Source organism: Astatotilapia calliptera, chromosome 16 (genome assembly GCF_964374335.1).
Source record: "Astatotilapia calliptera chromosome 16, fAstCal68.1, whole genome shotgun sequence".
In the NCBI taxonomy this organism is placed as follows: domain Eukaryota; kingdom Metazoa; phylum Chordata; class Actinopteri; order Cichliformes; family Cichlidae; genus Astatotilapia; species Astatotilapia calliptera.
Window position 1 is genome coordinate 27,482,158 of NC_137437.1, and position 13,178 is coordinate 27,495,335.

The 13,178-nt window shown below is 39.5% G+C and overlaps 1 protein-coding gene across 1 annotated transcript in view; it reads left to right on the plus strand.

Moving 5' to 3' along the window:
- Positions 1-13,178, plus strand: part of thsd7ba (thrombospondin, type I, domain containing 7Ba) — a 204,348-nt gene that overhangs the window by 147,127 nt on the left and 44,043 nt on the right. Inside the window, exons 15-16 of the mRNA XM_026145082.2 lie at positions 1,993-2,259; positions 2,779-2,957. Coding sequence (XP_026000867.2) covers positions 1,993-2,259; positions 2,779-2,957 — 446 coding nt within the window. The remainder of the gene's footprint in view (positions 1-1,992; positions 2,260-2,778; positions 2,958-13,178) is intronic.

A 13,178-nucleotide genomic window follows, 5' to 3' on the forward strand; every position in this document is an offset into this window, starting at 1 on the left:
ATAACATTAAATAACATTAAATAACTGTGAAAATACTCATGCTCAATCCACTGTATATCGCTTAACCCATGTACTAATACCCAGTGATAAAGACGGATGATAGTGTAAAATGTTTTCAGTTAAATCCTCTTTCATTTCTTAGACTCATTTTGGTGCCACAATCTCTATTAAAAGAAGCCGTACCAGAACTTGGCAACCCATAAGATGCGCTGTGTTCTGTGGATTGTAAGTAAGCATGCTGTAAAAAAGGAATAAATAAATAAATAATTAAATTGTTGGAGTACAATTAAAAAAAGCTTGCCAAAAGGCAAATTTATAAAAATGATTATGTGATATAAAACAAGAAGAGACAGGCTGAAGGAAGGTAGGCATTCCAAACACAATTACAGCACTTAATCGCAATGTAACAGCTGAGCAGAACATTACAGATTAATGATATAACTAATGTGTCTGTGCAGCTTTGTCCACCCATTTCTCCACTATTGTCAACCCTTTGAATCAAAGACTCTGCACTTTTGATCATTATTAATAATAAACAGCAACCACTAAGTGCTGGTGAGAAATCATGGTTGTAAAAGAATGAGAGGGAATAAATGCCCATTACCAGAACACATTCAAGAGATTTTTAAATGACAGATCTTTCTGTGTTCCCTGCTCGGTGGGAGAACACTGCAATGCTGCAGCACTTTTTATCCTTCCTGCTCCTCACGGTAGCACACAGTGCACGAATGTGCTATATTCAACGATGGTGCATTTACATACAAATGAGCTGCAACAGGTTATAAATATAGAAATTATGTTTTAGCTGAATGGAACAATAATCTTATTTGTATTGTCCATTTTAATATTGTCTAAGTAGTATGGTAAAGCAATTCTAGTCAAGTCTAACCTTCGCTGTAGCTGTAGAGTCATAACACAGACACTAAGCATGCACCATTTCCCCAAGGGGTTTAAAATAAATGGAGAAATTAAGCAATAATACATTTGCGAACAGCACCAATTATACAATGAGGTTTTTTGGGCGTCACACGACAAAGGGAACAAATAAGTGTTTTTTGTTGGTTATGATTTTATTTGTTTTTTGTTTTTTTACTGCCTCGGGGTTTTTTTTACTGCCTCGGCTGTGTTTCTTCTAAAGGAACTCAACAAACATAGACTAGAATCGCAAAAGATGACCTACTGAGTAAATTGGTTTACATCCAGCCTCGCAGCAGTTTGTGGTATATAATGGGAAAAGCCTGCCATTTGACTGCAGTATTTTGTGGTGGAATTACTCGTAAGAGGAAAGAAATGTAGTATTATACAAATATATTTCAATAAATACTACATAATAGCGTTTGATAACTATACAATAAAACACAGCTACTGTCACTCCATGTTAACACCTTATGCTCTATTATTGTATGATGGCAGATTTAACAGTTGGTTACATTGTCTTAGTTCATCTTTAGAGAATATACTGTATTTCTGCACATAACTATGATTTGGGCTTAAATGTGAGTGAGAATAATGAAACTTTAAGCCAGCTTCTAAAGCAATTCACTGCCTTGCGGAGTCAGCAGTGAAAGGGAGGCAATGATTCCCACAAGAAATGAAACAGTGATCTTATTAGCTAAGGCTCAAATACAAGTCTCTTAAGAGTAGAGATGGTGGATTTAAGAGAGCAAGCGAACTTGCAATGTGCCTGTAAGTGTCTCACAGTTATAATGGTGCAAATTAGCAATTTACACTCAGCTAATAGCTACACTGGTTATTTAGTTTTCTCACCTGCTGACTTTGTAAATTTATTAACATAAATACATTCTGTTACATTTAATGAACACTTTTTAATTACTGTAACTGCTGTTTATGTTAAACAATACACCTTATTATACATTCATCTCTCAAGACTCTTATCTAATGTGGAAAAAAGCTGTCCTCGTGTCCTATTACAAAACATGTTCTGCCCATCCAGTTCAGTAATTTTGCATTGTTTGTCCATCTTCTGCTTAGGTCGTAGCAAAAAAAAGGAAACCTGCTTGAATAAGGAGTTGCACCCGCTGGAGGAGACAGAGACATGTCCTTGTGATGAGTTTTTGTCCCAGCCCTGTGGGAACTGGTCTGCTTGCATACTCCCTGATCCTTCGGTCTTGGGATCATCACAGGGCTGGATGAGCCATCGAGAGGTGAAGGATTGTGGCCAAGGTCTGCGCTACAGGGCTGTTGCCTGCATTAACCAGCAGGAGAACCTGGTTAGCCCTTCACTCTGTACAGAGTCAGGTAGGACTAATTGAGATATGCCTACAAATTACACATTTTAGCTAAAAATAATGAGTATCCTTCATAAACATACAACATTGTATTAGATACATGCAACATAGATTATATCTCTAATTTATTTCACTATATATAGTAAATTGATGATGAAATTTGATGAGAGTATGAGCAATTTAACTTTTAATGTGAAAGAAAAATGTCAGTGACTAAAACACAACTGTAAGTCTTTGTCCTATATGGTCGTTTCCTTGTGTCGTGAAGCCTTGCTGTGTAAGTCTAGCTAAAAACCAAACGCAGAGAACAACAATTTTTTTAACACACTGTAAAAAGCTTATACAGCATAGGAATTAAATGCTCATTAGTCAGTTTATTAGCCCTCGGTCTCACGGTGGGTAAGTCCAGGGTCTGGGGTAACACTCACCAGTAGCGTGACTGTCTGACATAATTAATGTGATCTGCACTGCAGCTGCAGACCAAGTCTGAATCATCCCTGCCCATTCTGTCTGCCAATTTAAATTCCAGGCTACATTGTGGAGGTTTGCCACATCCCTTGCCCCATAGACTGCAAGCTCAGTGACTGGTCAGCTTGGTCCCCCTGCAGTGCATCCTGTGGCAGCGGGTTAAAGATCAGGTCTAAGTGGCTGAGAGAGAAAGCTTTCAATGGAGGACGACCATGTCCCAAACTGGATTTAAAGAACCAGGTAAGGCTAGCACCAGTGTAGTATATAGAATCCAATACAAGAGGAAAAAGCAAATATTGAAAGGTAACTGTTTGTTATGAATCTGTCCTCAAAGTGGAATTCGTATTCACTTGTTGCTTGATCTTTATTAATATTTATTAATAACAGTTAAAAATTTCAGGGAGAAATTTACACAAGGAGACACAGTAAAACCACACAGAAATGCGCTCATCAGCTCTTTTGCTGCTTATTTAAGTTCCTTTTTCTCAGACTTGGTCATTTTCAGGGATAATACAGTTTTCAATTCTGTTTTATTTATGTAGGTCCAAATCATAACAACAGTCATCTCAGGCACTTTATAAGGTGAAAACACTACAATAATAGAGAAAAACACCAACAATTAAACAACCCCCTTTGAGCAAGCACGTGGCAACAGTGGGAAGGAAAACCTCTTTTTTAACAGGAAGAAACTTCCGACACAACTAGGCTCAGGGAGGAGCAGCCATCTACTTGACTGGTTGGAGGTGATGGGAAGAAGACAGAAGAAAAGACAGACTGTGAAAGAGAGCCAGAGATTAATAATAACAAATAATGGAAGTCACGTGTACTTCTGCAGTACATGCAACACAGAATTATGCTAAATGTGGAAACAAATACCGTCTTAGTGCTAATAGTGTTCTCCTTGCTGTACGCAGGCACACACTATCTTATACAGGAAACATTTGTACGGTGCATGCTGCAGTTTCCATGTGAGTGTTTGACACATCTCATTTAGGCTTTTAGGATACCTTTGATGAATTCTGCTCACATTTCAATGACAAGGTTTATTACCCTTTAGGCAGAGGGACTCAGGGGTGATCAGTTCATTGTCTGGTGTTTTGAGTCGCCAAATCAATGGCCTTGCAAGACATGCCCTTTCCTTGACATAAAAATGGAAGAAAATTAAGTAACAAAAAAAGAAAGAATAGAGAGGAGGGAAGTGGACAGATGGGAGCTTTTGATATTCCATAGTCAGGTTTTTTTGCACAGCCCTGAATATTTTGTGACAGCACATCTCTCGTGGGGTCACGGTTTAAAGAGAGGAAGTGTTTTATGAATGCTGCCTCTATGCTTGAATGGGCTTGAAAGGACACTTTAGTTTGTAGAGGTCAGTATGGAGATGAGGCATGGCTGTGTGAAAAATATTCTAATGTGTTCTAGTGGAGATTTGTGTACAGATGGTTAAGTGCCCACTAACAAGGTCTATATGGCCCCTGTTGTAATGCCCTGTAATAACCCTCAACACTTAAATTGGAGCTCACTGTTGCCCATGTCCTCATGGATTTATCCAGACTGTGGAGTGGGGCTCATTGTTAACATTGCTAAATTGGACATTTAAAGTGAAGTACATCTGTCCAAAGTGTGGGTGGAGAGATACTCTAACCTTTGTGCTAGTTCTGTAGGCATAGAGCTGCGAGGGTGCTTCCTCCTGTTATGTCAAATGAGGAAACTTCTAAATGGTCTCAACAAGATGTCAAAGAAAGATTTATCCTCTGGTTTATCCTTGCTTTGTCCTAAAGTAACTATTGTCCATTGCTCTCTATTTTTACATTTGTAAAAATGTAGTTAATGTCTGTTAGGAGTATTTCACGACAACGAAAATTCTCAATCCTAATTGGTCTCTCCTCTTTCACAAACACTTGCTCTCCTGTCGCTGACTCTGAACTGTGAATCGCTGTAGCCAAACTCTAGCCTCACACCTACCAGCAGATGTTTCCCCTTGAGCCCCAGCCAGAAGTGATTGGCTCCACAGTTATAAAATTTACAGCATGCCACAAATCATCTTCTTGTCACACGGCTGAGTGAGCGCAAAAGATAGGGGGAGAGATAGAGAAAGGAAGAGCCAGAGCAAGAAGGAAAACGAAAGCGAGAGAGAGAGAGCCACCATGGAAATAATGAGCAATAATGGCTACAATGTCAAAAAGGCTGTGCAGAAGCTGCTCTGTAACGTAAACTCAAAAGTGTGCTGTTAATGAGCAAGCCCATATGTATGTATATATTTTCTTTTTTTTTTTGTACTGATAAATGAATGACCATGAACAAGTTAATCATGATGAATAATGCATGCATCACTCTCACTGAAAAAAGTCCCCAAGCTGTGGTGTACAAGTGGGAAATGAGTAAGTAAAGAATTAACTTCATGTTGAAGAATACTAAAAACTCGGCACTCTTGTTTGCACTTTGATAAACGCCACCCCTAAACAGCAGTTGTTCAGTCACAACTAGCCAATGTTTTTGATTTTATCCATGTATGGATCCAGCTGTAACACTGACTGTATATAAATCATAGCAAAACTATGTTTAGATTAATTAGAGATAGACCAAAATGTGAACATTCATGGGCGCATATCCATCTTTCTATCATTAGTATTAGTAGCTGAGTATAATTTCAGTTACAGGTTACCAAAAAAAGCGAGTATATCTGTGTAAAACTCATTAACTGAAATAATGCAAGTTAGTCCTCATCCAGCACAATGGGACACATTCCATCTCCCAAATCGACCCACCCATCCCAAAGTGAGTTGTGGTGGGTCATTTGCTCGGACAGTCCCAGTGGATAAGACCTAGGCCACTCCTGTCAGCTAGCAGCTATCAACAGGATATTGAGTCTACAATTCACCACTGATAAGAAGATCTTCTAAAAGAAAACTGGAAAGATCTTGTCTGGTCTAATGAGTCTTAATTTTTGCTGCAGCATTTGGACGGTAAAACAGGGATCCACCTCAGACTGCTGGTGGTGGTGTAATGATGTGGGGGATATTTTCTTGACAAACCATAGGCTATGGATCATGTCTTTGTGTTCACTGTATTCAATTGACCTCCGGAGTCACCAGATGTCAATCCAATAGAGTGTCTCTGGGATGTGGTGGAATATTCAAATTCAAATTTTATTTGTCACATACACAGTCATACACAGTATGATATGCAGTGAAATGCTTACACAATTGCTCGTGACCTACAGAAACAGAAAAAAAGGCTATGAATAAGATAGGAAATAAATATGAAAATTAAAAAGGGTCAATTTAACTAGGAAGGAATAAAATAAAATATAAAAATTAAAGTTAAAAATGAAACAACTGTACAACAACAAATTAGAATGAAGGGTAAATTTAACTGGGAAAGAATAAGATAAAATATATAAATTAAAGTTGAAAATAAAATAACTGTACAACAAAATACACAATACGCAAATACACAGTATAGAAATATATAAGGATGTATGAAGAAATATAAATATATATTTATAGCTCCTCCTCAGTCTCTCTATGTTGGTCTTCAGGGAGCGGAATCGCTTTCCTGACCTCAGCAGAGAGAACAGTCCATTGTTGGGATGGCTGAGGTCCTTCACGATCTTCCTGGCCTTGGTCCAGCACCGCCTGCTGTAGATTGAGTGCAAGTCAGGGAGCTCGGAGCGGATGGTGCGCTCAGCTGATCGCACAACCCTCTGTAGAGCCTTTTCTGTCCTGCATGGTGCTGTTCCCGAACCAGGTTAAGATGTTTCCCGCCAGGATGCTCTCTATGGTGCACGAGTAAAAGTTCCTGAGCACCTTGGAGGGCAGTTGGAAGTCTCTCAAGCGTCTGAGGTGGTAGAGATGCTGTCGGGCCTTTTTCACCACGGTGTTGATGTGACAGGGCCAAGACGGGATGTGAACTCCGAGGTATTTGAAGCTGTCCACTCTCTCCACTGGGCACTCGTTGATGACGGGGGTCCGGTAGTTCCTCTCCTGCTTAGTGCTGAAGTCCACTATCAACTCCTTTGTCTTACTGATGTTTAGAAGGAGGTTGTTCCTCTGGCACCAGTTCTCCAGATTCCTAATCTCCTTCAGGTAGGCCGTCTCGTTGTTGTCAGAGATCAGGCCCACCACGACGGTGTCGTCAGCAAACTTAATGATGATGGTGGAGCTGGTAGTGGCTACACCAGGAGAATAGGAGAATCACATCATAAATGTGAAACCAGCAAATCTGTAGCAACTGCAAGATGCTGTCAATATCTGCCAAAATTTAACTACCTTGCCAAATCTATGCCAAAAGGCCTCCAACCAAATATCATGTATACTGTAATGAAGTACATATCTAAAATCTTTTGTTGACGTATTATTATTGTTTTAAACCATAGCCAACCTATATATATATATATATATATATATATATATATATATATATATTGGAGAAATACCAAGGGCTCAGATGGAGAAATACCAAGGGCTCAGATGGAGAAATACCAAGGGCTCAGAGAAGAGCTCGAGAGGATGTGGAGGGTGAAGGTGACGGTGGTCCCTGTGGTAATCGGAGCACTAGGTGCGGTGACTCCCAAGCTAGGCGAGTGGCTCCAGCAGATCCCGGGAACAACATCGGAGATCTCTGTCCAGAAGAGCGCAGTCCTGGGAACAGCTAAGATACTGCGCAGGACCCTCAAGCTCCCAGGCCTCTGGTAGAGGACCCGAGCTTGAAGGATAAACCGCCCGCAGGGGCGCGCTGGGTGTTTTATATATATATATATGTATATATACAGTATGTATGTATGTATGTATGTATATATATATATATCTATATATATATATATATATATATATATATATATATATATATATATATATATATTAGGGGTGCAACGATACACAAAATTCACGGTTCGGTTCGGTTCTGTACTTTGGTGTCACGGTTCGATATTTTTTCGATACAAAAAAAATGTTCATGCCTTTTTAATTTGTCATTTATTAAAATTATAAATATATATTTTAACTCAAAAGTACAGTTTTTAAATTTAACCCTAACCCTTGTGCGTGTTTTTTATTTTGACAGCGAATGCGCACCTGCGGACCACTTATGTGCAGCCCTGGTTATTTAGCTTGTCATATTGCAGCCACAGAAATTACTTTGTCCATGAAACCATAAAGCTGCACTTTCTTTTTGCCTTATAGTCTGATTTGTCATAACTTCTCCGTTTTGTGGTAAGCTTTTCTTTGGCTGTCACTTCTTCACCCTGACCTGTCTTATTTGGCTCAGCAGAACTAAAATATATATCTGTCTGTGAAGGTTCTCAGTCATCCAGGTCATCGTAGTCAAATATAAATCCTGCTGCTTTTACACACGGACTCACATAAGCTCAGCGATTCTCTGCGCGATCAACCTCTCACATGTTTAAGCTGCGGGAGATTTCACTTGTCATGTTTGCATAGTAAGCTAACGATTAATAAGACGATGTCAGAGGAATTGGTGCACAAATTATCATCACTCACAGATCAGTGCTGTCGCTCTCTATACACAGTTCGCACGATTGCAAAGTGAAAGCAAAAAAACAAGCGCAAATTCAAACGCGATTTCAATATGTCACATATTGACAGTGGCTCACCGATGCCAATGACATAATTACCCAGCTACATTTCTGAAAGAATGCAAAAGCATTGACATATATTTTTCCTTCTTACAATAGCCCGACGGGCAGGGAAGAGATAGATTTTGGTAGCCCGACTGAAAAAATCGCTAGCCCCAGGACGTCAGGCTAGCGATATTGCAAGCCCTGTATCTGATTGAGGAATCATGCATCTTTGGAAAAGAGAGTTTATTACAGAGAAATGTCTCTTTCCAAAATAAAAGCTATACTATCCGCTTCTTCTGGGTTATATTCTCAGCAGCATAAGGAGAATCATGTGCTAACAGCTGTCTAAATGACTCGGCTAAAGTTAGTAGCATGCTTGTTGTTTTTGTCTTTGCACTAGGATGATGTCGGCGTAAATGTGCAGTCATATTCGTTGTGTTCCCGCTAGTGCTTTCAGGTTAATCTCGTTGAAATGACCTTAACACCACAACACGGAAAATCTCCGTTAACGAGCTACCGCCGATCGCCCCGTGCATGGGGCTAGACGGCCAACACGTTAACGAGCTAACTGCGCTAACACACTAGTTCCCACCCATGTAATTGAGCATTGCATGGCACATCCAACATACTGTTTTACTTTAGTCCATGACTCGCTTACCTTCAGGGTCATACGTCACATGAAAAATAATTCCAAACGCCAGATCTGAATGAGGGTGGGGGAGGTGCCCTGCGCTCTTCCTTCTGACTATGCTGTCTGTGTGGAGCGCTCAGTGGATCTGCGCTCGACAGTGCAGCCTAGGCGGAGTAGTCGAACGCAGATTCACTGAGCGCTCCACACAGACAGCATCGTCAGAAGGAAAGTTGATAAAATAAATTACAAATGTTGTATTGTTCGATACATACACGTACCGAACCGAAAGCACTGTATCGAACCGTTCAATATCGATACGAATATCGTTGCACCCCTAATATATATATATATATATATATATATATATATATATATATATATTGTCTCCTTGAAATACACCATGTGTTTGTCACTTCTCTCAGAGAATGTGGAGTTATAAATACAAAACTGACAGTATTTTTTTTTAAACATTGCATCAGGAAACGCGTGACTGCTGTCAAGGGTGCCTGGCCATAGACTGAAGTGAAGTCACCACTGGCAATACATGGCTGTCTTTCTCATTTTCTTGAAATAAGTTCCATCTTGAAGCCTTGACATATTGTCAGCTATGAAAATAGGAGAAACAAGAGGGGGAGCTTTAAATTAGGAGAGATTTTAAAGTTGCATACATATGATGTTTATTGGTTCATTTTCATTACAGTTAGTATGGGTTCCCCATCATGATAAGTGTCTCATATATACCCTTATTTTTAATTGTGGAGTACAGGTATATACAGTGGTGTGAAAAAGTGTTTGCCCCCTTCCTGATTTCTTATTTCTTTGTATGTTTGTCACAATTAAATCTTTCAGATCATCAAACAAATTTAAATATTAGACAAAGATAAAACAGGTAAACACAAAATGCAGATTCTAAATGGTGTTTATTAAGGGGAAAGAAAATCCTGACCTACATGGCCCTATGTGAAAATGTGATCACCCCCACGTTGTTAAATCATGAATTAACAGTGATTGACCACATTTTTATAAACCTGACACCAGTTTCACTGCCACACCAAGGACTGATTACTTACAGACCTGCTGAATGAAGAAGTCAGTTAAATAGAAGTTATCTGAAAAACTGATGCGGGTTAAAAAATCTCAAAAAGCAACACAACATGCCACAATCCAAAGAAACAGCTGAGAAACAAAGTCATTGACATCTATCAGTCTGGAAAGGGTTAAAAAAAGCCATTCCTAGGGGATTGGGACTCCAATGAACAATGGTGAGAGCCATTATCCACACATGGAGAAACCAGGAAAAGTGATGAACTTTCCTAGGAGTGGCCAGCCTACTAAAATTACTCCAAAAGTGCATCAATGACTTATTTCGAAGGTCACAGAAGAACAGAACAACATCTAAAGAACTGCAGACCTCACTTGTCTCAGTTAGGGTCAGTGTTCATGACTCCAACATAAGAAAGAGACTGGGCAAGGGACTGCCCCATTACATCTGGTGTTATGAGTAACACAACATTTCAGAAAAGGAACATCATACAAACACTAAAATATGGTGGTGGTAGTGTGATGGTCCGGGGCTGTTTTGCTGCCTCAGAATCTGGAAGACTTGCTGTGGTACATGGAAACATGAATTCTGCTTTCTACCCAAACATCCTGAAGGAGAATGTCCGCCCATCTGTTTGTGACCTCAAGCTGAAGGGCACATGGGTTCTGCAGTAGGACCAAAACACACCAGTGAGTCTATCTCTGAATGGCTTAGAAGAAACAAAATGGAGACTTTGGAGTGACCTAAGCTGAATCCGATCGAGAACCTTCCAATATGGCTGAATTACAACAATTCTGCAAAGATGAGTGGAACAAATTGTTCCACAGTGCTGTAAAAGTCTCATTGAGAGTTATTGCAAATGCTTGCTGCTGTTAAGGGTGGCCCGACCAGTTATTAGGTTTAGGGAGCAATCCCTTTTTTTACACGTGGCCATTAATATGCAAACTGTCATGACCATTGATCAACAACCACTGATCAAAGCTCATTGATCACTGACAATTGATCAATGGCCATGAGTACCATTCCAAACAGTTGGGGAATGGCTGCAATCACAGCATTGTAATATGGCAAAAGATGAAAGAGTGGGCACTGGCCTCTAGGTGTAAATAGACTGGGGGCTTAGCAATTCGAAACAACAACATTGCAGATGTGGAAGCAGAGCAGCTGCAGATGAAAGTTTCAGCCTGTCTCAGCAATGCAGTTTCTGTGGCTGTGATCAGTTCTACTAGCGGGATTTTTCTCTGTGTCACAGCAACCCTTTTGCAAGGATGTTTTTCTTTGCTTGGATGAGTTGTCTGTCAGACAAATCTTTTACCCACTTGTCCACATCCTCGGTGCGGCATCCTTCTCTCGTCTGGACGCTTAGAATTTCCGTATTTTGCTGGTGTTTCCAACGCACAACAAGTGGGTCAAACTTCCTTTGTTGCCTGGTCTTAGACTTTCATGCTGTGCTAGACGAGCCTTCTTAGTGAAGTCAAACACCTTTTGAAGAGTATTCTCATCTGGAAACATTGTAAGTCTCTGTCAGATCCGCGCCTCTTTTGATTTTAGCACATCAATGGTAAAAAAAAATGTTGTCTCACCCGTTCATTGAGCAGCTGACTCTGTGCCTTCTGCAGGAAGGCACCACTGACGATCTTGTCAGTGATGCTAGTTTCAGTCATTGTACAAAAGAATTGTTTATAAGGTTGGGGAAACCTGCATTCAACTGAGACTGCAGAAGTCATTTGGATGAGTGACGAAATGTTTCTCTCACTGAAAACCAGATGAACAGAATCAACTTTTGGGGATCTTTTTCTAATATTTTAATTAGTTTGGTGATCTGAAACATTTAAGTGTGACAATCATACAAAAAAAGTAAGAAATCAGGAAGGGGGCAAACACTTTTTCACACCACTGTATATCCCACATTTTTAAACATAATTATAAATTCACCCAAAAACCTTTCTAATGAAATCATGAACCCCTTCTCATTGATGTAAGAGTACCACTATTTGTAGCATACAAAACAAATTTCCCACGTGTGGGACTAATAAAGGTTATCTTATCTTATACTGCTAAACACAAGATGCCCTGAGAGATAGCCACTGAGAGCTCACAGATGTCAAAGCTGAGCTCCAAGGCAAACACAAATTGGATCTATAATTACTAGAGATATCTGAATTTCATCAAAACTCCAACTGTTTACCACCAAATGCTGAGACATCACGTACTATATTCACTTTCCATATAACACATGTCTTCATTCTGTTAAGGCCTTGGGGTCTACACTGCATGCACTATGTGTGCTAAGCGGTTTGTCTGTGGATGCTGTTTTAAGAATTTTTTGGTGAACAACAAGCAAGATGTAAAATTAATAAAATTGCCTTCCATTTCTCAAATGATGATGCTTCATCTATCCCGTCTATAAGAATGAATAATTATATTTAATTTATAAGTTTTTACAAACAGTGTTGTTTTTGTAGTGAATTGGAAACAGTTCAATAGTTGTCAGCGGTTCAATCTTGGGCTTATTCTGTCACCAGACTGCACCGATGCATCAATCCATGTGGGTGACTGTGTCTATTAGAGAGAAAGCCTTGTATGTATGCAGCAGGTGCTGTATGAATGTCAGTGTGAAGGATAGGGGAATAGGGCTTGTTGCATGCATCAAACATCACAGTTGTTTTAAAGTCTCAAAAGAAATTCCTTAATTATTTTAAAAATCTATGCCACTTTTTTAAAAGGTAAGACAGAATTTTAATTATAAGTATATGTAAATGATATGTAGATGTAAATGATTAAGATTTTACCCACCATATCCTATATACAATACAACAGTCAACAGTTATTTCCCAGACTCTGTTTTGTTTTGACAGAGTCAAAATAAGGTATGTTGTGCTTTCTTGGCCATTGCTTGATCTCTTGGCTCCGTTCACATGGGTGTTTATGTATTTGTCGGTAAGCTACGGGGCTGCTGATCCTACTGGGTAACAGTGTCTTGCTTTAGAGAAAAGAAAATGAAAATGGTGACACACGGTTTTAAATAGGCCTTAATTTACTGACAATTTGTTTTTTATCTCAACCACACATTTACTGATGAGAAATGTCATGGTGTCTGCTGGTATTGCTGCCAAGCTAAGCTCTAATGGTGCTGCTGTTTATGATACCCAAGCTCACTGTTTTTTCAGTAACACATGTAAATGTTTGATGCTGTTGGCTGTTGCAGGA